At 38.0% G+C, this 25,773-nt stretch overlaps 1 protein-coding gene across 5 annotated transcripts in view; it reads right to left on the bottom strand.

Moving 5' to 3' along the window:
• CRYBG3 (crystallin beta-gamma domain containing 3) overlaps nt 1-25,773 on the bottom strand; it is an 89,390-nt gene that overhangs the window by 30,893 nt on the left and 32,724 nt on the right. For all 5 annotated transcript variants that reach the window (XR_014938426.1, XM_015878946.3, XM_085526369.1 and 2 more), the window contains 8 exons: nt 14,738-19,643; nt 13,694-13,741; nt 13,245-13,360; nt 11,884-12,031; nt 5,521-5,657; nt 3,759-3,873; nt 2,229-2,264; nt 1,015-1,148 (listed from right to left, as the gene is read on the bottom strand). Coding sequence is in view for 4 of the 5 variants with exons in the window: in XM_015878946.3 (XP_015734432.2) it covers nt 1,015-1,148; nt 2,229-2,264; nt 3,759-3,873; nt 5,521-5,657; nt 11,884-12,031; nt 13,245-13,360; nt 13,694-13,741; nt 14,738-19,643 (5,640 nt within the window). In the remaining variant the exon portion in view is untranslated. The remainder of the gene's footprint in view (nt 1-1,014; nt 1,149-2,228; nt 2,265-3,758; nt 3,874-5,520; nt 5,658-11,883; nt 12,032-13,244; nt 13,361-13,693; nt 13,742-14,737; nt 19,644-25,773) is intronic.

Below are 25,773 nucleotides of genomic sequence, written 5' to 3'. Positions count from 1 at the left end.
ATTCTATTGATAAGCACTTTGGTAGAAGTAACCATCCTTTATGCTTTCAAAGAGCCTTAAATAGCTGGGTCTTAGGAGAGGCTGAAGTAACAATGTGTGAATTAGTAGCTCTCTAGAACAGCTAGAGCTCTTGAGTGGTTCACCTAAGCATCTGGCCCTTTTCATGAGAGTGTGAGAAAGGAAGGGAGTGAGAAGAAAGGCAAAAAGAGAATCAATCCAAGGCCTCAAAAGAGAATAAGAGTCAATTCTCAATTTTAGACAATATGCAACAGGTGACTAAGTAAAACCATAAACAGAATAAGACAGTTTATAGATTTCAGAGGCACTGAAATGTCAAACTGAAGATAGACCAGAAGCATAGAAGCATATATCAATCTAAATTAAAGCTTTATGCATATGCTGTCGCTAAGAAACTAAGTGACCCAGTTTGCTGACATCTCAATGGTCAACAATGACTTCAAACACCTCTCAAACAGTTTATCTTCCTCTATTTCCTTAAATAGATAAGACATATGGAAAAGGCTGTGTTGAGGGACGTGGTTTAGTGAGAACTACTGGTAACGGGTGAATGGCTGGACCGGATGTAGGTCTTTTCCAACCTTGGTGATTCTACAATTCTGTGATTCTGTGATCAAGAATTATAAAAAATAACTTCTTTGAGAAGGCGCCATTTATTCAAACACTATTTATTCTCAACACTCTCAGAAACGCAACTTAATATTTAGGTAGTGGTGTGTGGAGCAAGGAGTTGGACTGGATGAGCCTTGTGGTTCCCTTCCAACTTAGGACATCCTATGATTCAAGATTGGTAACTGACAAATGTAGATTTCTTTCTTCTCAAAATATTTTAGCAATGAAAGAAATTCTTGTCATGTCTTAATTGGCATTTCTTAGCATTTAGTTACGCTAATTCTATTAGAAAGATGCTCTTTTTTTAATAAATAAAAAAAAAAATCCAAAACCCCACCAAAAAAAAACCAAAAAACAAAAACCCCAAAAAGCCAAAACACTTACATGCCTCCAATGACACGTATTGAACCAATTTCCTGAAAATCTTCTTCATTACCAAACAGAGCCAGGACAGAACTGATATTTTCTGAAAACTCTTTGGACCACCCTCCAAAGTGGGCTTTCTCATATATTATTATCTAGAAAACATAATTTCAAACGACACTTCGATTATACCCTGTATGATAGTTTGAAGTTTAGGCATGTGCATTGCTACAGTATGTGGAAGACAGCTCCTTTTCTCCTTCAATAAGCCACCACTATTAAGAAAATTCAGCACTAAATTCCTGAAATTTTTGATTCTTCAGCACCTAGAAGCTGAAGAGATCCTATGTGGATTTAGGTAGGCTTGTAGACATTTGCAGACATTTCCACAGGAGACTATTCATTCACACAATTCCATACAGGTAATTGCACTTTGCAATTAAATGACCGTGACTTATCCCTAATAACGTGCCTGGGCACTGCAAACCAGCCTGCATTGAATCCTGCCTTGTCACAGCTATATGTATTGAACTAACACCTTAAAACTGGACAAGAGGTCTTTCTCTGCACTTTGCTGAAGACATTTCAGTGGCTGCAGTTAACACACTCTGGTTTCCTCAAGTGCCAAACTATACTAATAGGTCATCAATAGCATTAACATTTATTAATAATACTTAATACAAAAAAATCTTAAACATTGCACATACTTGTAGTTAAAAATTACCTAAAGCATTAATATTTTCACATAGAAATAGAAAAAGGAGGGAAAAGGAGCAATTATTCTGGATTAGCTACCTGATTCACAAGTCACAAAGGTTTGTAGTCACACCCATGACTCTTGTATTGGACTCAGATGGAGGAAGGAAGCATCCTAACTTCCCCCCCGTAATTTATTTTTGTAAACATAGTACATTAAACGGGGAAATCTCTCTCAGCCTCCTTTCATTATAGTGATTAATGTGTCATTCAGGCAGATTCATTTTACATTACAAAAGCTTTACAATTCTCCTATAACAAGTTCCTGTTCTTCTAGCAGGTAAAAACCAAACTAAGACTACTTTTACATCTCACAAAAAATGAGTAAGAAAGCAGACTTGACAGTGTTAGTGAATTTCCCTTCAGCAGCATGCAGGCTTGAAAGGCTCAATTAAACATCACAAATTCAAGAAAAAATAGCTTAGACAGAGATTTTATTTTTCTAGGATCACATTTTGTTCTATCTCCTTCGTGCTTACCTTGACATTCATAGGCATTTGGACCTTTAATCCACCCTAAAAAAAAATAAAAATAAAATAATAAATAATGGAAAATAGTATTTGTATAGTTGGAATAATACAAGTATAGTTGTAATTAGAGTAAATGAATAGCCAGAGGGTATCTAAGAAAAGACTCACCAATGCTGAGACCTTTGGTTGAGATGGATGCTCACCAATGTTGAGGTTCGCCACAAAAACTCCACAAAGGAGCAAACTCCAGAAAGAGAGGCTACCTTAGTGGTGGTCAGCCCTTAAATGGGATCTAGGAGAGATGGAGTCAAGCTCCACCCCTTTCCAAGAGCACAGCTAAATTACCTTCACCTGTGCTCCCGCAGCTGACTTATTGCTTGCCTCAGATTGTTAATGAGAGGTTCAGGCTGTGATCAAGTTTCCCTTACAGTATTTATACAAAATTTGTAGAAGTTATGCTTCAACATGCATTTTAGATTACTATAGGAGCATAAAGTCTTGGTAGTTATATTCACCATATTCACTGTCAGCTAAATCAAACGCTAGTTTAAATACTCTGGTATTTCACAAAGACGAAGGATGCTATAAACCTGACCAAAAATAAATAAATAAGCAGTGTACTGACAAGTCTGCAGGGGTGCAAACAATTTTAAAATATTAATTTGTTGTCCCTTCTACATTTAAAAGCAATATTTACATGTGGCTTTTTTAAAACTAATTTGCCTTGAGAGATTTTTAAAAATGAACTTACAAAGTTTTGTGGCATAAATTTCAAGTTTCTTAAGCACAAATGATGAAATATTAAGAATAAGCTAAGAAAGCAGAAGACACAGGCTAAAATATTCACATCTTTGGAAAACTTTGCTGACTTCAACAAATGTATCATCGCTGTCAATGTTAACAAATGGTATTCTGCAGGGTAACAAGATACCACCCTACCAAGCCATTATGCTGTATTCACTTGTGGCATTTAAACTCTTTCTCTAGACTTGTACACAGTGAAACCATATGCTATACATATCCTTCACATTTTTTTTTCGTAATTAGATCTTCATGCTTTCTGCCAGAATTTAAATTACCTGCCTGTCCTAAGATTTTTATGCAGTGTGAGGTCTTAGGAAGACTACTGAATATTGGTCAACAGTAAATCTCTCAACTGCTTTCCAACCTCAAAAGACTCCTGCTGCACTATTTAAAAACAATAGACAATCTTTTTTTTAGTTAGTGAATTGATGTTGGTTTCAGTGCAATTACAAACCTTTCAGTTCCGCCCTATTTGATTTCTACTCTACAGCAGCTCTTGCCCAGGAAGGCACTCTAAGGAAGGACATGTTCTTATACTGGGGCAGATGTAGGAGCCCAGCAAGCATGAGAACAAGTGACCACTATGCCACTGCAACACTGCTGATACACCACGACATGACAGGTGTGTTACATGTGTCAGGATTAACCCCAAAAAGATGTCAATTAAAATCACCACGGCAGCAATGATAGCAAAAAATAAGCACGCTATTTATTAGAGAGTTGTGAAGTCCTCACCATTTTTAAGGGACGCACAGATCTTACATCTGCTGAAGGAATTTCAGATGGTTCACTGCATTCTTCCAAAATTTTCATCTCTCCTTTGTAATTTAAATCTGAATAAGCAAGCCATCTGTAACAATCATAATGAAGAATGTATTACTCTAAATAAATACATTACAAATTCAATGATCCTGTTAAAATTATTTTTGTACCTATTAGAGGTAAGCAATGTGGTTTAGAAAACTGTCAGTGTGTCAAAAATGAGGTACAGTTAAATACACTTGCACTACCAGTGCTAAGGAGATCTCAGATATTTTTACTCAGTCTAAGCTAATCAAATTAAAGAGGAGAAGATTACCAACTTGTTCACTTGCATTAAGAAGCCAGTTTGTTATACTACAACTACACAAAATCAGTGTCAGTATTGGGATTGTTTTAGTCTGGAGGAGACTCAGGGGAGACCTCATATTTCTCTACCCAACAGAAGGCTGCAGTGAGGTGGGGTCAGCCTCTTCTCCTGTGTAAGTAGCAACAGGGTGTGAGGAGTGGCCTCAAGCTGCACCACAGGAGGTTCAGGTTGGATGGTAGGGAGGAGTGGTCAGGTGCTGGAATGGGCTGTCCAGGGAAGTGGATGAGTCACTGTTGCCAGAGGTGTTCAAGAAACATTTGTATGTAGTACTAACGGACATGGATTATTGGGGAAATATTGGTGATAGGTGGATTGTTGGACTCGATGATCTTGGAGGGCTTTTCCAACCTTGGTGATTCTATGATCCTATGATGAGACACTAGAAGGAAATTTTTCCTAAGATTGTTACCATAGGAATCAAAACGCTTCTAAGATCAAACTCAATTTTTTTCAGTGGAAGTTATTAAAATACTGTGGCTCTCCTTTTAAAATCAAGCTACTGTAATTTTGACATGAAGTCTAAAAATACTGAGACTGCTTCAGACTTCTTTACATCAAGAACACTGAGCATAGAAGTTAGACATAGGGTTAGTAAACCAAATAAGGAATGGAAGAAGAGACATAGTGCTGTATGGACAATTATTTTCTTAAAACAGACATCAAGCAGTTCATAGTCAGTCAAAGTTCTGTCAAAACTAAAACCAGGCTTTTTAATTCCTTCAACACCTCAAGCTTCACAGATATATTGTAAGTTCATGGAAAGGAAAGTTTGGCTCGTGTGGAAAGGCAAACTCAGACTCTTGCAGAGGAACAGCTAATGTCATTCTGCAAAAAAGAGGCACAGAATTTCCAAACTTCAGGAAATGTGTAGTCTAGTCCATTTACCCAGGAAACAGACTGTTCTGCTCAGTAGAGGACAACCAAGGGGACCTGTATCACACTGCTTCACATCTCTACGAACAGTCTGTATACAGCTGTAGCTTGAGGAATGCTTGCATGACATAATCATCTTTTGGTATTCAGCCATGATGTTACAGTTACAGCAGGATTTGTGGCTAGCAAGACAGTATTTATTCTCCAACGAACTAAAAGCTAATTATAGCTGAGCAGCTTCTTCTATTTATAAAGCCACTCAAGGACTGAACTAAAGAGGACTTCTGCCAGCAACCAGAGGAAAAAATCCTTTGAAAATTTGCTTCCACTGCTAGAAGATCACTTAGTAGTAGAGTGTTGAAGAGAAGAGCTGGAAATATCTAGTTATGTTAACTGATTTACAGGAAAAGCCTAAAGCACTTTTCCTATTACTGACTTTCATCTCATAATATTCTACCTGCTGGCAAACTGCATTAAAAAAAGTTCAGTACTCACATTCCTGATTTGACACGTATATATGGGTTTTTTTCAACATCCAGTTCTTCTAAATTGGCAACTGCACTTTGTATGCAGATAGGAAGTCCGTCTGTACTGGCTCCCACACTGAACTCAATCTCCGGAACACTGCAGTCCTACAGAAACAAATCCAATGCTCAGTTATCCATGCTTGGAATGTCTGCCCCATTAGGGGAGGGGGGAAAAAGGAAATCTTTCCTTTTTTCCTACTTTATCACCCTTTTAGCCAGGCTTTACATGATAAAAGATGGCCTGTTTTGTTGTTTTTCTTTTATAAGTGAAAATTGGGGTTTTTAGAAAACTTGAAGGAAGTGTATTTCCAGATCCCACTAAACCAGTACTTAAGCATTTATGCCTAGGCTACTTTCCAAAAGCTCATTTTCAATGCTGTTCAAGTAAAGGACCTGACAATACTTACTGACAGGAAAAACCATACATATAATACTGTAGCTTTTTAAAGTTATTGTTTTAAAGACAGTGATTATATATGACACATTTACATATTTATGATGATGTACCCATAACTAAAACTTTCTGGAAACGTCCACCACTTCATTCCTGTTCTTCAAACATACACTCCTGGCGATAATTAGGTTAGATGTTACGCATCTGACTACAGTTTCAAGATGTGTGGGTTCAAGTTTCAGTCACGTTAAAAATCTACAGCACTTTAGACAAAGAAAGAATAGTAATAGAAAACATTTGTAAAGCAGATACTTCAGCAGTGTTTCTGTAACTACAAAGCAACAGTCTGTGTTATTTTCTTGAAGGTTTTCTTCTGACACTTGTCCACGCTGGAAAACAACTATCTGAACACATGATCTGCTCTAGAATTTGAAGGGCTTTTTAACTGAACCACATTAATTCCATAACATTTATATAAAATTCATTGTGAATACTTTTCTTGCTCAGCAGTCAAACACATTATGATTCAGTACGGATCTTCGATTAAGTCCTGATTCAGCAGTGCATTATAGAATAGTCTTTCTGTTACAGTGAAAGGTGGCTCACATGCTTAACAGAGCTCGCTAAAGTGTAAGTGAAAACCTTCAGTTCTCACTGGTGACTTCACAGCATGCTTCTTGCTCTGAACCACGGGTCTATTTGCATTATGTCAAAAATTCTGGACAATTGTGCTTCCTTTGTGTGCCCCGGTGGCGCAGTGGTAGCAATGCCGCGTTGCAACACCGGAGCCCGGGTGTTTGAAACCCCCTGTGGCGCAAGTGGTAGAAGTACCGCTCTGCTACACAGAGACTCAAATCCCGGGGGTTGGACTCGATGATCTCTAAGGTCCCTTCCAACCCGCACAAGACTATTACCTATTACCTCTGTGTTGCACCTTGCAAGCAAAGAATATTATATGTTTTCAAGAAAAACAAAAACGCCCTGAGGTAGAAGTATTATTAGTAGAAGCAGAAAGACTAGGAAACAAAAGCTTTCTAGTGCAATGCTACTTTATAAAAAAAAGTACCGAACTAACATTATTCTATGTTCTCAAGTTCTAAGTATATCACAAGACAAGTTTAAAATGCAATGTCACTGCAGTTTTCACACTGATATGAATCTTATAAAATAACAGGTAAGAAATACTTGAAGTTTGTTATCCCTAATAAAACCTGCTAGATGATATGGCTGAAGCCTGTGAATCCAACAGTAAAATTTGATAAGCCAAGTCAGAAGTTGCATCTGTAAGAATTCCACAAACAATGATGCTAAATTCTTAGCTCTACAAGACTAAACAAGCAGCAAAACAAAGCATCTTTGCCTGTGGGCTCAGACAGAGTAGGAGACACTATGTTTGATTTTCATTTGGTATGAGGTAATTAATTTTTTCATTTGAAGTTTGGAAGAGCCAGTTTCAAGTTTTCTTTCCTGACTGAAGCTAATGAGGCAGGCTCCACTACAACAGGTAAAGAATGTAGCAGTTCTACAAAGCCTAGGCAAAGCACAGATACTCATAAGATCTCTCCCATTTACCACCACCTCTCTCTTCAGCCAGGTTTTGACAGCCTCTACTCATTGTGATGGTATTTTTGTATCTACTAGATTAAGCTCACAAAGTCCTTTTGTAAAGTAGTAAACTGGAAGTCTTCATCAAAAGCAAGATCTACTTCTTAAATTAAAACACCTTCAAGCAAAAAGTATGTTATATTTTCCAAGCACATCAAAAATATGACAAATACACATTTTGACTTAAATAGTGAGATATGTTAAGGTTACATATATTAATTTTCAGGCTGACAAAAATGGCAGAATCTAGTCTTGCTGTATAAACAAACATTATGTATTTGCAGATGTACATCACATAGTATGACATTAATTTCTAAAATTTAAGCATGTAAACTTTAGCTTGTTAAATATTTACCATCGTATGTTCAGATTTGCCTGAACATACTTAACAGGCATCATTACTTTCAGAGGCATCTTTAGCTTTTATAATAAATCCATCATCATTCAAAACAAAATGGAAACCACACAAGTTGTGATAACATTCAGTCCAAACCCCTTTCATTTTTGAGGCGTCGAGATTTTAGAATAAGATATCTATATGCAAAACTACTAGCAGAGTACTGCAGGACAGATCCCAAACTGGAAAGTTTCCTTTCTATTGCCCCCAGCCTGCCACCCACTCCAGAAGCAGTCAAAACTTCTGCCTTATTCATTATCCTACTGACACATGAGGCAAAAACAAAAGAAAAAGCACTGCAAATAGATTAATTCTCCTCTGGGTAGTTGTCATACCGATCATTATACACAACTAGTGAATGCTTAGGTAAGTCACAGCCTAAAGGCACTCAACTCTGTATTCCATTGTCTCTGCAGTACTCTCCTCCCAACTGCACAGTCACTTTGGAGTACCCCACGCTTCCCTTATGGTCTTCTAGGAGCAGAGATGATGAGGAATCAGCAAAAACACCATCTTCCACAGTCTGCAAAGTGTTTACAGAGCACAGGGGTCTACTTGAGCCAGTTTGTAGAGTGCAGACACTTCCAAAACAGTAGCATTCCTACTAGGAGAAAGGTTAAGGCTTCTTCTGAAGGGCTCTTGTGAGTACTTCATGTAAGGATGAAGTACGCACATGACCTTAGCATTAAATAATATTTTTTTGGTGGCATTCTTGTAGCCTGTCCAAGAGTCCCATTGTGAGGGATTTAGAACCTTCAACTACCTTCAGGTGGTCTTGTCTATTTACCCTTCTTCTGGATCTAGGCTTCACCACTAACAGCACCAGCAGGGCTAAGAACTTTTCAGGACTGTTAGGTCTTCTCCTTGAAGCTGTATATTTTGATGATTGTAATAATCAAAATTATCTATTCAAATGTCAGTAGCCTTTTATGTCAACACCAGGACAAAGCGTGACTAAGGCCTAGCTTTTCAAGCAAAGAGTAAAGACAATGATGAGAGAAGAGTCTATTGAAAACCGGGCCTCATTAGTTCTGGTGCTCACACGGTTGCTTTTTAATACAGTCTAGACAAGTTAATGCAAACTGTTAATGCACAGTTTGACCTTAGGATGTGCCAGCTTCTGTAGCATTCTTTTTCTCTTTTAATCCTTACTGTCAGTTCTCCAGCCCTTTTTATCCTTTCAAAATTCCTTCTTCCAGGTATCCTGCTCTGTATCTCTCTTGCTATTCCACATAATCACAAAACCAAGCTTCAGAATTCACCATGGCTGGAGGTAAAACAAAATATTAAAGAAATTAATGTCTACACTGCCACTAATACTTCTGGGTTGTGGCACTTGACAATGTAGTCCCTGCTCAAATTAATATCTTCTTTCAGCAAGCCATGCAAACAAAACACAGCCTTCATATAACATTATGTGCATTTCCATTACAAAGAGCTTCACTTAAGGTAAGTCCACAAGGTATCTAGTTATTCCCTACTTAGCCATCTTGCAGATAGAGATTACAAACTGCTGTTAAAGATCTGTTGTCACCATGTAGAACAGTGGTTTACTGCATGACTCCAGAATGGAAACATGAATATCTCTACTCAGATTTTGTTTTCTGGGAATGCAACCGTTTGCACCCTCCTCAGGCTTTCAGAAACAGATTGAAAAGAGTCCTCTGATTACACAATATCAATATATTTGCAGTAGACAAGAGAACTGATTTGACTAAATGGACTATACTGCAGGAGCTGCAACAAACTGGTGTGCGCAAATAGATTTTGCTTGCCTAGGCCCATGTTTACTTGCCTTAATGATTCAAATTCCTCATTACTTCAAACATGGTTTTGTTTCAATAGTTACTTTGCATGTTACTTTGGAGTCTTCATCCTCCCCTCCTGGCAAGTTGTTTCATATTTAACACATGTAGATTTACCTAGCTCATGTCTGTAGTGAGTCAAGCCACAGGCTGACCGCAAAGTTAACAGAGTCTTTGCTTTTTCTGGAGGCTTGAAGCCAAATCAGAGCACAAAGATACTGTCAAACTGTTTCTGAACACAGTAATCTCTGACAGATAAAAAAATAAAATTTTTAAAAATATTAAGTGTTCCTCCTACAGTTTCTTTAGTAAATATCTGTTTTTCTATCCTTTCTAAGTCATATTCTTCTCAAATACCTAGCTAGCTTTCAAATCTGCTACCCCTAGGCATGTGAACAGCCCCTGAACATTTACCATAAAAAAGCTACCAGAAGAATCAGAAGACAAGCCAGATAACCTAGACACATGGCCAGTATGATCAAACTTGGCAGGAGAAAAGCTACTGGGCTACTTAGGCTACGAAGAAGAGAATGACAGTAAAACGTGTGATCTCTCTGATCACACACACAAGCTGCCTGAAAGACAAATAGCTATCATCTGTCATTGAAAACAAAAGCCTATATTTTTCACAAAAAATAATTAAAAAAAAAGTTTTACAATGGTAAACTACCTTTCAAAACAAGTTCCATGGTAGCTATCATGTAACCTCAAAAAAAAAAGAGTGTTCGCAAATTGAGGTTTAGAGAATAAGACCTTGGGCAGTGAATTCTATACCCACAGTAGTTGTGTACACCACTAGGTACTTCTGAAGAAGTCCACCCAAACAACCTACTGGACATTTAAGTGATATGAGAAGTAGTTTTGATTATTATAATGGGACACTGTAAGGCAGCTTTCCATCTGTTTCCTCCAATGAAAAACATGCTGGAAGAAGAACAATACTCAACCTACCTGGTTCTACTACAGATATTTTTATCTAGCAAGATGGAAAACCAATGTCTCTCCTAAGCAAGGGCTTTCTTATATACCCCAAATACTCCAGGCTTCCCTATGTGTCAGACCATAGTTCTACACATTATTATTGGATTTCCTCCATTATTTAGCTATCTTCCACATTACCAACCATCATTCAAATCCCATATTAGTCAAATGCCAAAGAAGTAAATGTTAAAACCATTTACTTGAACTAAACAAATTAACTTCACTGTTCCCGCCCTCAGTCAGCTCCTTTTGAGTTCATGTATTTTTAAGTCTTTAAGAGAATGTAGTACTTCTAGTTGTTATTATGACATTATGCTGCTATACCAATGACAAAAAGGTCATCAATTTTAAAATGACTTGTATACCAGCAGAGAACAGAGAAACAGCACTTTTTCTGAAACGCTTTCACATTGTGATACAAATGATAATTCAGTCACAATAAAGGACCGTTGCACAGTGAATAAATGGAATGTTATGCTAAACAAAAAGAGCACTAATTCTTCTTAAATCACAAGATCTGGTAAATGTATTCCTCATTCACTGAATAATAATGGCTGCATTATATCTTGTTTTAGACATTTGATTTCCATCTTTTAAACAAAATGCCCTTTAAACTTCTGGCTGTACACAGAGCTAGATGCTGTTAGGTGTACCACCTATCCCTCATGTAACACAAAGCTGTGGATTCAGTGACATAATTTTTGAAGGCTATTCTATACAAACAGGATGGGAATCCCAATTGCTAATGTCCAAAAGAGAAACAATACAGACACACTATGGTAGTTTAAACTAAAGATAAGCGCTTCTTTAAAAAAAATATGAACTGATTCCATTTAACTTCAATTAATGGAATGGGTGAACAACTGAAAGTTGCTGCGTCAGACAAAGGTAGTGGCAAAAAAGGATACTCTATACCTGCTCATTAAATTCAGGAAGAAAATTAAATTTAGTGCAAAAGCTAATAGCACAGAGTAAACACTCAGCAACTAAAGCCCTGGGATTTACCTTGGAAGAGAATAATTTGTTTCATAACAAATTTGAATAAAATCTGTAATGCAGCATACACACACTGCCCACTGTTAGTAGTACACCACTGCTGATAAGAGAAATGTACTATGTGTGTGATTACATTGTTAATGAAGTCTATACCTTTGTTACATGTTTGATTGAACCCACTGTGATGCTTCTTCGATGATGTTTCACACCTGGAAGATCCCAAAGGTGATCCAGTACAATCTCTCCTTCTTCTAGTATGTATTTCTGACCATGGAACTTGGGTTTCTCATAGAAAATCCAACTGTAATAATGAGATCATGAACTGAGTTGTTGCTGTCTGCTAGTACTGTCCATTTACAGCACATTTACATTACTAAGCTGTTTCTATCACACAAACTATCAGTCCTTTCTTACATTCTCCTTCAGTAGTCACATTTATTTACAACACGTAATAGTTCATTTATGTGCTTCGAAAGTAAAGTATATAGTTCTTTTTCCTCCAGAAGTTAGACTAACATTAATTTAACATATTACATGTATAAAAATATAATTAAGCAGCTACATAAATAAAAAGCCTTCTTTTAATAGAACAAACACGCTAGTTGACGTATCAAAGAATGCTCTGTGCAAGTACTACATAAGGCATAAAACACACATGCACACACACTAATAATGGCATTCAGTGTTTTGTTAGAACATGAAAGAAATGCAAAACCAAATATGTCTCAAAACTGTATAAATGATATATACATTACTATGGCCAGGAGTCAAACATACACTGTATGCACCACCAAATAAATTTCAGAGGAACAACAGATAAGGTAACGTCCCCAGCTTTCCACGGTAAAACTACTACTACACTTTGAACTACAGTTTTATAAGTGGACAGCTGCCCAGAGAGGTTGTGGATGCCCCGTCCTTGGAGGTGTTCAAGGCCAGGTTGGATGGGGCCGTGGGCAACCTGATCTAGTAATTGTGGAAGTTTGGTGGCCCTGCCAGGCAGGGGGGTTGGAACTTCATGATCCTTGAGTTCCCTTCCAACCCAAGTTATTCTATGATTCATTCTAAATCTACTTTTAAGGCGCCCCTATATCTTTCTGCACTCACAATCTTTCACATGCTACACTACAAGCAGAAGCTGAGCCTCTATGTTGTATGGTCCTTTTGCAACAGCTACAGTATAATTAAATTATATATATTTTCTTTGGCGTACACATGCTTCTAGTGAAAATTACTGCTTTACTGTCTCAGAACTTGAAGCAAGGAGTCTAAACTTGTGATTCTATTAGGAACTTTCTGTTTGAAGTTAGTTCCCAGGAGGAACAATATTTTTATACTGCAGCATGTGAGGCCTTGTTTTATGGTTGTATCACTGGTGTGAAGTCAGATTATAAAGAAAGAAAAATACATTCTTGCAGATCAGATGCGTGTCATAAAGAAATGAAAACACAAGAAAAAACCCACATGAAATCTTTTGAAAAAGATGCTGTTTAAATATGACCTGGATTTCTTACCACCCTCTAATTATCCTAAGTAATGCTCCAATGGGAAAGATCCAGGATGTGGCATCTAGCACATCAGAATGAATTTCTTGTTTACTTTTGTCACCATGAATATCATAAATAATAATCTGAAACAACACAACACAAGAATGAAGGCCCATTTTAAAATACAGCACAGACAGTACATTTTTGCATGGAATAAAACCACTCATTTTGTGCCCCTTGTTTTATGTTATAGCACTCTATAGAAATAAAACAGCAGTAGCAGACAAGGAAATAAACTAAGATTACTAGTGGCAGTATTTTTACCATACAATCTTATTATTAGCACAAGCAAGTAGATGTTACATTAAAACACGGAAAGCTAGAATAATGTCAGACACTTCCCATTAAAAAAAATCTGGTAAAACAAATTGTTCTGTGTACTGTATTGAATCACGTAACATCAAAATTCTTCTTACCTTTCCTGGTCTTGGATTGTATGTGAGACTTGCCCTGTCAACAAGATTCTGAAATTAAAAAGACATGAAAAACAACTATAAATACTCACAACATTAGCACAAAGCATAGAAAGCACAGAAAGATGGTGCATCTTGACAGTGGCAAAACCAAATCAGACCCCGTCACAAAATGAAGCATTCCCGACACCACAAGACCTGTTTCTTCTGTTGCGCATTTAGTTTATGTAGACTTTTCAATATCTAAACATTTCTTGTAATGTTTCCATGTCTTCAATCTGCATTGCTTTAAATACACTTAAAAAAAGAATGCTAATAAGCAGAAGCAGCTATATTATTCATTAACCAAGCTTCAATTTATGCAAGATTCTGCAATGAAAGAATCAAATAATCCCATAAGCAGATAATTATAATTTTTTTTTGGAAAATAAAACTCATCTTAAAAGTAGATGAAGTGAAAGAATAATGTTCATACAAAAAGCAATGACATGATTTTTAGTTTGAAATGTTCTCACATAATGAAGCCTGCTTTCTATTTTACAGACTTGCTACTAAGCATACTTTTTCAATATATTTTCTGTTCACATCTTCTCTTTCACAATTAGAAGCTGCTTTCATCTATCTTTATCTTTCATCCGGGTGAACAAAAAAATATTTTTTCAACTATTTGATGAGAAGACTTTTTTTTTAAAAAAAAAATCTATGACCTTAAACAGCATAGGCTGTGTGCAAGAACTTCTTTATGATGAGGGTGATGGAGCACTGGAACAGGCTGCCCAGGGAGGTGGTGGAGTCTCCTTCTCTGGAGATATTCAAGACCCGACTGGATGCCTACGTGTGTGACCTGGTGTAGGGAGCCTGCTTTGGCAGGGGGGTTGGACTTGATGATCTCTAGAGGTCCCTTCCAACCCCTACAATTCTGTGATTTTGTGTAAACACTCTAATTAACCCAGGAAGGGGAGGGGCTGAAAACAGATGTGTAAAACAACAATTCTGAACTGGGGCTAACCATTTTGGTTATTAATGTTAATTGACTTGATGCCTTACCGCTGTCAATTCTCCCAGTTTGGGCATGGCATGATCTTGGGACCAATGAATCTTTGGCTGCAATATATCCTGAAGAATGTTTCCAAATCTTGTTCCCTTCTCAGAGGAGTAATTGTTGGCAGATCTCAAGTACTGGTAATACACACTGGTAGGAGGATGCTTTAGAGTAGTATCAGCTTTCTGTGAAACTAGGTTGTAGTATGTTTGCCCAGCAGAAGTCTCATCTTGAAACTGTTCCATTTGCTCCTTAGAGTCAAGTTGCTCTTTTGAAAGAGAAGCTGATTGTTCAGGTAATGGAAGTGTATCTTGGTCATTTGACAGAACAGTTGTTGTTAGATTCCTTGTCCACTGACTGGAAAGACATTCTTCTTCTCTCTCAACATCAAGCACATTTCCTTCATACAATGACTCATCCTCGTCGTCCATTCCCTCCTCGTCTTCCTCTTTACTGAACTGAGTAGTCAACTGCAGGCGCTCAGAAACTGACTGAAGAAGGGACAGCACAGAAGTATGGTCAGAGTTATCTTTAGATACTCCATTAGGATGGCCTTCTGGTGACGTGTCTGCAGACTGCAAGTCTTCATGGGAGCTGTCATCTTCATATATTGGAGACAAAGAGAAAGGATATATTCTATAGCGTTTGGCCTCCACACTCAGAAATGACTCTGAGCTATTGCCCTCTGTGGCTTTATTTAACTTGTTATCCTTCCCATAAAAACAGGTAGGCTCATTTTTATTTTTTGGTCTTTCACACATTAGAAAATCTACACTATCCAAAGGCAGATCAGAAGGAGAAATTGAGCTGGTTTGCATATCACCAGAAGAGACAGATCTGTTCTCAGATTGAAGGGCACCTTCATAAATGATTGTAAAAGAACTGTTTTCCTGCTGATCAATTAGTGGAGAAAAGCCTAAAAAATCTGCCGATTCCTTCATGTCATTGCTGCAGTCCAGACCATTTTCTTCAAGCTGTCCATTTCTCTGCACATCTGAATCCTTCATTTGCACCTCTTTCAGAATCTCTTTATTTTGGGCATAAACTGAGTTGAAGTAGTTTTTCCTTTCACTGTGCTCTTCAGTGACAGGCAATTCAGAGTCAGTGAAGTGTGTATTTAACTCTGCATTGACAAGTGTCATCTCACTTGTCCCCTTTACTAGTTCCTCTTCACTCTCCCCTATCTTTGAATCTTCTAAGGCTGCTTTTACTTGTGAAAACATTTCTGCAGCCTCTCTTCCACTGTGTTCTATTGGATTACCCTCTGCACTGCTCTCCACAGAACCCCAAGGATTATTTTTGACTTCGCATTCACTTTGTGTGCTGATGATTTCTTCATCAGGCATAAAAGAAGACAAATTAACACTTACAGATGGCAGCAACATGAGATCTGGCATATCTGTATTACTGCATGAATCATTCAACTGCAATGGCAGAACTATTTCTTCAGTAACAGCTGCATCTCTATTTATTAAAGACACATCAGATTTTCTACTAGTTGCTGATAATCCAGATTTACCGCATGTCTCTGATGCAGCCAGATGTTCATACAACTTTTTATCATGTTCCTCTTTTACTATTATTGTAGAGGTTGATTCTGGCCTCGCTAAAATACCACTAGATAGAAGTCCATTTGTTTGACATGTAAATGCATTATTTGGTATATGTTCATCTCTTTGGAGCCTATATATTCTGTTTTCTGTACTATTTGGAAACAAAGTAGGACCTGAGCAAACTGCCTTTTCACAGTTCATACTTTTATTCTGAGTTTCTGCCTTCCCTGATGGTTTTCTGATTAGTTCCTGTGTTTTGGAAGATAAATTACCATCCAGATTTAAAATTCCTGGGTTTTCAGCCTCAGGTTTATGTTCAGTCTTTTCAGAATGCTTTTCACTCTCCCTGCCTTGCCACTGATTGGATGTCAGTTTTTGTTTGGCTGAGTTAATAACTTCATCAATTATTTCTCTTGCTTTTAATGCCAGTACACTATGTAGGTCAATTTTAGCAGGGATGTAAGATGGTATCATTTCATCTTGATTATTTGTATCATACATTTCATTTTCTGTAAATGAAAATGAGTCTCCTCTACTGTTCTCATTAAAATGCTTTAATGAATGCACAGCTGACTGGATTTCTTCTGTTTCCAGCTGCACGGTGACAGTTTTCTGATCATTTAGAATATCTGTATTTACTAAACTATCCTTTCTCCCACAGACTTGGCAAACACCAACGGCTTGTTTTGCTATTATTTCCTCTATAGCCAAGTGTAAAACTGAGTCCACTATTTCCTCAGCTTTCTTAAACAAAAGAGAAGCATCTTGCAAGTCAGTGCAGACTTGTTCCACCCTGTTAGTACTCTTCCATATCTTCTCGAAATAGAGATCATTTGATTCTGTAACTGCAGCAGCTGTTTGTTCACCTTTATCAGAATGAGCTTCTGAGATACCAGAAGTCTGGTTACAAAGATTCATCTGTTGCACAGCATTTTTGCACACCTCAGTACACGCTGAATTGCATGCCCTTTTCCAAGGACAGACAGGTGTTGGCATTGCCTTTGCCAACACACTGTCATCAGCCTGCTGTGCAGAGGATAGTTCTTTTGCCTCAACACCAACTCTGTGACCAGAAGAACTACAGTTCTCATGTGCAATGTCTGATGTTTCCAAGGGAGAAACACAAAGGTCTGAGCCTTCTTTAGATTCCTGGGTAGGTGAAGGGGATCTGGGGGTGCAAAAATCCTGCACATCTACCCCAGAAGTAAAATGATGGAGCACAGCTGAGGTAAACTCAGGTTTTAGAGAAATAGGTGGGCATGAAGCATTCAGATCTTCTGAGCAAAGCGGTACCTCAGTCATTCTGTCCTCAGGGATTATTCTCTTAGAGTCAGCAGTCAGAAAAATGCAGCTGTCCTGCTTGGAAGAAGCAGACCATCTAGTAACCTGACCATTTTCAGAGTCAGTGGCAGAAGGCACTTTTCCTTGATTGTCAGATGAAGAATAAAGTACTGTGGATGGTATCCCATGCTTATTATTGCTTTCAACTTCGGAAGAAATATTAACATGTCTACTTTCACAACTATGCGGAGATGCAGAAATGATGTCTACATCAATGTCTTTTTCACAGATGGTAGAGTATTGGTCAGTCAAATGTTTACCTTCACATCTCAGGGCCGGATGAGGAACCACTGGATTTGATTTAGAAATGTGAGAGGAAAGTTCAGAAATACAATTCTTAGATTCAAAAGAAGCAAGATCCATCTCATTCATACCAGCCTCATTTATTTTAGAAGCAGCAGGTCTAGGATCATCTGTCATTTCAGTGCTGACTAAAGGACAAAGTGCAGGCTTTGATGCGTTATCTTCTGCAAGGGTAACTAATGTTTTTTCAGGAATGTCTTCCACAGTTTTATGGTTAACAGAACCATGGGTAGGACTGGAATTTTCTGAGAGGCTCATATCTACAGTCTCAAAGAATTTGCTCTTTTCAGATTCAAGATCAGGAGTAGAAACAGTATCTCTTTTCTCTTTTGAACTAACTCCTCTTTTCACTGTAGTTTTATTTACAGATTTGCAATCAGAATGAAGAGAAGCTGAGTAACAGTCACCTGTTTCAAATGAAGACTTAACAGAGAGAGATGCTGTCAGCTCATCTAAGTCAGATTCCATGTTTTCACATCCACGTGTGCATGATCCATCAGCAAAACTTTCCACTGCAACATCTGACAAAACCTTATTTTTTCCCAGACAAGATAAACCAGGCTGTGGTGCAGTGGTATCCTTAGAATTTTCAATAAGATTTAATTGATGCTCATTTTGTACATGCATTGGTTTCCCTAACTCATTCTGCTCTTCATTACAAGTCACCTGGTCCACAACTGCGTCTTCATCATTTTTAACAGTTAACTTTGAAGCAGTCAGGTTACCTGTGGCTACGCACTCTTCTCCTCTGGACTCTACACTAAGCGAGGTGCATGTCTGTTCAGTAACAGGTAAAAGAACAGCAGTCAGAAAATTCTGTGGATTTTGCTCTCTTTCTGCAGCTGCCACAATTTTATGTGCATCACTTTTTCTTGGATCACTATCTTTATCCGCATTGCCTGTGTGTTCATCTGCTTGTTGCTGGAACATGGTATTGGAATGATGCATCTGTACATTTGATGTTCGCTCAGAGTGGTTATTCATTTGATGATTACAGCAATATTCTCCCTTGCTCAACTGGAGTTCCTCGTTAACTCTGTCATTTGATCTGAGTGACTGCAAACAGCCATCCTGCATTTTTTCTGCAGACTCCTGATAGGAGTGATCACTACAGTGAATTTCTTTTTCACAATTAGAAGTGGCATTTTTGTCCATTTGAAATGGAGCTTCTGCTTCTCCCAGCAGTACATATTCTTTTCCAAACAAACTGTCCACAGCACTAAGGGCACTGGTAATCTGATCAGTGGAATTGGTTGGGATCTCACTGTTTCTACTAGATGACAGTAAAGAATCTTGTGAATATGTTGTCTCAACTTTGTTTGCTTCTGAAGCTGGTGCATATTTTAAGTCTACTCCACTAAATGATCCAGATGAAGCTGAGGTATCTGGCATTATTTCATGTTTATTGCTACCCAAGTAATGTTGAGCTTCACCAGATTTTTTCAATTCCATTTTTACTGTAGAAGAATTTACTATGACATCATCTTCATGATCTTTATCTTCTCCATTTTCCTTTGTTAAATGTTCTGATTTTGGAGAGACAACTGTTTCAACTTCCCCATTTTCCTTGATCACTGAAGCATTTTCATTCTCAGTACTTCCCTCTTCTTTATCAGTCTTTTCTGACTGACTTTTCAGTAGCTGCCTAATCCTTGCAGAACCTCTATACGTTGCGTAAGTGACTGCAGGTGCTTGTGGTTTCCGATGTATCTGCCTGTAACAATGAGCATTATTATAAGCATTAGACAGAACATGTAAATAGTTATTGTGATAATAACAAAGGTTAACACAAACTGTAAATGACATGCATTATCATTTTCCTTTAAAGGCAAAGACAAACTGTAGACTGCACACAATATTACCTTCCTCCTTTTTCTTCTCCTCCTAAGCACGGATTTCTGTGACAAATGATACACGCTATCTTTTACCATAAAAAGCCATGTTAAACTATAAAGAAAAACTAGATGTTGCTATAAACAACTTCCATCATTTGCATTCTAATGAATAATGGATTTCTTTTTTTAAAAAGCTACTATAAGTCAACATTTGTAATGACATAAAGAAGCATACTTTTGTGAAGATGTTATACCCCACTACTACAGGCCTGTGCTGAAAAACTGATTACTTATTACCACAGGGTGATAAGGGAAGAGAGTAAAAGCAGATTAGTTAAGAATGAGAACTGCTTAAATGCCAGAAGAAATAGCAATATGGGAAGCCTAGAAATGTGACAATTGGTAGATGCAGCCCTTTATCAGCTTCATGTTAAATAGTAACGGAACAACTCCTCCTCTGTCCTGCCCTGCTCCCCCTAGAAAAGCAAACAAACAAAACCCAAAATCCCCCAATGTAAAAACTGACAAGAAGAATCACCATGGAAAAAATGTGATCCTGATCTTTCCCTGCCCTCTCTGATATTCTAAGGATAAATTCAGAGCTTGTCACTATCAATTTTCTGAAGAAGCTTCTGAAGAATGGTCTGAAGAACATTTTACTTCTTTCTTAAAATTAACCAACATAAAATACTCACCTTCCTAATGCTTCTCTTTTTCTCCTCTTTTCGTGTTGCTTAAACAATTTTTGCAAAAGCAGGGCAGTGATTATACATATGTGAACATTAACTCTTCTCCTTAGAACAAAGCAGACACTCAAACTGCACTCAAATTCTATTTCATCTTAGCTCCCACCTAAACTAGGAACAAAAATTTTAAAATACTTTTCCAGTCTGAAACCTACGTCTGCTTAGATTTTGGCTGGAAGTGGCAGCTAACCTACCTAGGAAACTGTCACACTCTTCAGAGTCTCTTGAATAAATGCGTTTGCTAAGATTTTGATTTCTAATATGAAAGCATTGCAATAGCCAAAAGGTTTAGAGTCTCAGGCACTTATTTCTATATTAATTTTACTTTTAACTTAGCACTAGTAGAATTACAGGCAAAATCCCTCTTTGTGCAGCATTTGGACACGCAAAGAGTACAAGTAAACTAAATTATTTGTATGCATAAACATTAAAACAGGTATATAAACATTTACACACAAGCTTTACGTGCCAGGTGTGTTTATGCTAATGCAAAAAATACATGAATATGGGAATTTAGATGTGGTGAGAACTGGAAAATGAAATTTTTATTGAGGATTAAATACACTGTAATTGGTGATGAAGGCTATAGCAGAACCTCAATATAGGGTTTACAGCAAAGTAATATATAAACACCACATCTCCCAAGCATTTGCAAAGCCAGATGCATTTCATCTTCTGTACAACTAGTTTAGTTTCCTCAGATTCCAACAGTGGCAGCTGCTAGACATCAGGCACACCAATTAAGTTGCTATTTTCAGCACCTCTTAGAAGAAGCACATGTATTTCTGCTTGCAGGAAAAACACAGTCGGAGAAAGAGAAGTAGAGAAAAAAAGTGATTTAGATTCTTTTGGTTTCCTTTAAAAAAAAAAGTTACATTATTTTCCACATTCTCATATTAGAAAAATATTTTCCAAAACTCTACATATCCTAAAAATCTCAGGGGAAGGAATTGCTGAGCTCTTTATTACACCCTATTTACTCAGCGTGAGCCATAGTAAAAACAAGTCTGAAGAACACATAAGAGGTGATCATGTCACTCAGAATTAACCTTACTGGCTGTCTTCTCCCATCTCAGTTAAGACACAATGAAGTAAAAATGTTTTAAATAATCACGGGTAAGCTTTTAAAAAAATCAACCATCAGTTCTACCATACTTTGGTCCATCTCAAATATAAAAGTCAGTCTACAACAGTCCTGAAAACACGTTTCTTTTAAGAAAGCAGAATGCAGGCTTGAACCAACTTGCCAAACAGATTCTAGCAATTCTTCAAGGGGAAAACTGTAAAATGTCTTTAAAGTGAGCTTGTTCAATGGTATTGCAAGGTTGGCCTATGCCAGCATCTCCTCATTTACAGCTCTGCTTTCCTGCAGACTTATCTCTTCCAAAAGTTTCTGCACTGCATGCTGTTTTAAACAGGAATTAACCTCTCCAACACAGACATAGCAACTCTGGGATCTCTGACCTTTGATCAAGGATTTGGTTTTCAGTGTACTGTAACAATTTAGTCAATGGCCCTTTTATTCCTACCACATTCATTTTTAGAGCAAGTAGAAACATTTGCAATCCAAATGTTCCCATGCAACGAGACGTTTAAAAAATGAAAACCTATGCTCCTCTGTGGTAGTTGCAACTCAGATGGCTTACCCTAAATCTTGCTTTAAGTCTTATGAAACACATTAAGAAGCGGGCTCTGTCATGCAAAATCTTTTTAAAATGTCACTAGAGACTTGTTTCACAGACATTTAAAGTAACAATTCATTTCTGATCGTCAGCAGAGTATGTCATTTCAGAACTTACCTTAAAAACTCTTGGCAATTTTTTTTTTTTTAATTCATATGAGGATAACAGATGAAAGCCCAATCGCACACAGAACCTAATGTGTAATTCTGTCACACATTTCAAAAGCTGGGAGATTCCTTCTTTCTCTTATGTATAGAAAGCTATTCAATTCCCTATCATGCCTATTTCGCAAAAGACTGTTTGACAGCAACAAGAGAACATGTCAACATGAGTTACAGTAAATTTGTCAAAAGTAGGTGCTTGCAGAGATATCTTCTGCTCTGGAAGAGAAACAAAAAGTTCAAAGGGGGCTAACTCAAGGAAGGGAGGGGTTACGTCTTCTGACACATCTTGTATGATAGACAGTTTGTGTAACTTGCTCCAGAAGCAGTATTAGTTATAAAACAAGCTTGTTAGTTTAGAAGCCTGGAAGCAGGAGGGTTCCGATTACCCTGAATGCCTCATCTCAGTACATCTATAAAGACTACATTTTTCCTTTTTTTTTTTTCCCTCTCCTCAAGTGTATGCCATCAAGTTGCTGACCTCTCATATTTATACATACAATGCAACAGAAAGCAAACATTCCTGGATTATTTTCAAAAAGTGCCAGGGAGATGATGCAGTATGACATAGCTCTATATGGATGCAGCATCTCAGATCCCCAGGTAGCATAGATTCATTTGCACTTTGGGGCATCCATGGTAGAAAATCCTTGCAACTAGCCCCATGGCTGAGCTTTGGGCTCACTAGAATTCAAGTGCAAGTGTACTACTGGCTGGCCTGTAGCACATACTCTTGGCTCTTTCCCAAGACATGCAATAGCCTTTTTTCCCCCTCTATACCTCACTCTTCCAGATATGTCCTCTCCAGTCCAGCTTTCTCCTACCTTTTCAAAGCTTTAAGGGCATGTGTTTTCCCTAATGTCCTTTCACAGACCCCCTCAGAAACAGCCCCCACAACAGAAAGGCCTTCCAGCTACAGGCTGAAAACCACTGCTCTACATCAGTACGCCTCCTGTGGTTCCTGTCTCCTCCTCCCCAATTATTTTATAATTATGCCATTGTTTATTTTAATTTTTTCCACTTAGTATTTCTTCTGTTGCTCACTTAACTGGCAACTTCTTAAAAGTTCGGTTAAGTTCTTTTGTCTGGAAATAATTATCTCAGAGAAACTCTGAAAAACCTTCTGACTGACTCCAACTTATTCCGCTGGTTGGTTTCTACAGTCATGTCAGTTCTTCAGAAATGGAAAAAAATAAATGTCTTATTGAAAAAAAAGTCACTGAGAACTAACTGAAAATTTGCCACATGCAACTTTGATCAACTAACATTATTTTTTTAGCTGGAGGCTGTGGCTTCATGATTTAAATCTTAAGTTTAAAATACCTAGTGTCCTGAGACTTCACGTTTGTATATTCTAAGAGGTCAAAAGTTTGATTTGAACAAAGTCATTTGCACACAGTTGACTTTGCAGGAAATTTCAAAGTTAATGTTCCATAAGGACAATTAAGAGTCAAAGACAATCTTAATAAAAACAAATGCTGTCTCTGTGACCTTGGAAGGAATGTTTTCCCTTTCCCTGGCTTTTCATGGTACTGTATCTCGATTATCTTCCACATCTGTGAAAGTAACTATACTCTGCAGCCTGAAGGAAGAAAGGACAGATCAAGGCTTACCCAACATCAGCAGGTGCAAGACCAACATCAGCGTGAAGAGTCATGGATCACTGCTCTCTTTCCCCAGTACCTGGCAGCAGCAGAACTTCCTGCCCTTTAGCTGGGGGAAGTATGCATGTGTATGGACCTACATGCCCACTTTACACCCTACATGCCTCATGTAGTTCAGCCAGCTCTCTCTTTCCTCCCCTATGCCAGGAATTCAGATATTCAGGTGCTCAAGATCTGCTTTTCCTGGGGAACAGGATGCTGGGATGAGGAAGTTTCCAGGCGCAGAAGTGCAAGAGAGGCTAGGAAGTACCATGGGAGATCATCTAATTCCATGCCCATTCTGAGCAATAACATCAGGAACCCTGTGCACCAAGGTATGTGATCTCTCTCACTTTGAAAACACATTTCCCAGTATCAGAATATCCCAAATTCCTGTTGCTTCTCCTACCAGCAGTGATCGTCTTTCAAATAGGTTTGACTCCATCTCCTCCAAGGCTTCCTACAAGACAGCTGAGGGAAGCAATAAGATGCCCCCTCAGGCTCCCTGTCCTACTGTTGAAGAAAGTCAGTCCTCCTAGCCTCTTCATATGCAAGACTGTTGCTTTCAGATGTGTTACGGAATCAGGTGTTTGACTTCAGGATGCTTGATGCAAAGAGATTATTCTTTCCTTTCACATACACTGATGCTAACATGAGACAGGCAGATGATACAAGAAACTGCCTCTGAATATCAGGTAGGTTCTGGACTTGCTCTTGAAGAGGCCACCAAAGGGGACTTTATATTCTCACAGTTAATCTGCCTACTTAAAGAAGGAACCCAGAAATAATGTTCTTCTGATTCTACTTATCACCCCAAGTACTGTGGAAAGTAAGATGTGAAGAAAAAGCTCTTATTGAGAAATGAAGGCCCAGGGAGTCTGGACAATTCCACTGCAGGTACAAAGAGCACCTGAAATTGAAAACAGTACTGTAAAATTTCTAAGAAACAGTCACTATTGTGTAATGTGTTCCACAGTTGAATAACCCACAAAAAAATTGAAAAGAAGTAACATCACTATTTATTTTTCAACTTAATTAATTTAGCTGAATTTTGTACCATGCATCTGTTATGAATTATACTGTGAGGTTTTCGTCTCTCAGAAAGGCACAGACCTCTATTTTGGTGCCAGCAGCCACCTCTCCTCTGGCACACGTCCCAGCTCAGGGCAGGTATTCACCCAGCAGGCAGGCCCAGATTTGCATTCTTCCAGCAGCAGAGCACTGCCACTAATCTACCCCAACCTTGGAACAGGTTGCTGAACCCCAGCACAGTCCTTATCATCACAAGCATGTGTTCAGCTACAGAGACTTTGGCTCTCTTTGTAATTTGAGTCTGTGAGTACCAGATAGCTATGTAGGTATGTAGATGCATGTACAATGTAGATATATTCTAATACAAGTAATTAACATAGCAGTTCTTCCTTTTGCAGCAGTCACTCACCAAATACTTTCAGAACTGGACACTGTTACACTGTGCACACAACTGTGGTTTAAGACATAAAGGTCCTGTATTTAATGCAAGTAATGAGTAGACAGTTACAGAGGAGGAGGACATGGTTCTGATCACAAGATGGATTCAATTTCAGCAAATGCCACACTAGCTTCCCCATTCTTCTACACTATATCTCAAGAGTTACCTGGTGAGATCATTGCTTGCAATCCATCGATTTACTCCTGACTCTGTGCCAAAGACAACTATGGAGAAAGATGAATGCTGCTATTTGCTCACTGAACTGAAACCACAATATACAATCAATCAGACAAAATGATGCCTGTA

Source organism: Coturnix japonica, chromosome 1 (assembly GCF_054131305.1).
Source record: "Coturnix japonica strain WE chromosome 1, WE-NBRP24, whole genome shotgun sequence".
Taxonomy (NCBI): domain Eukaryota; kingdom Metazoa; phylum Chordata; class Aves; order Galliformes; family Phasianidae; genus Coturnix; species Coturnix japonica.
The sequence above is the reverse complement of the archived record's forward strand: the minus strand, read 5'-3'. Positions and strand labels throughout refer to the sequence as shown.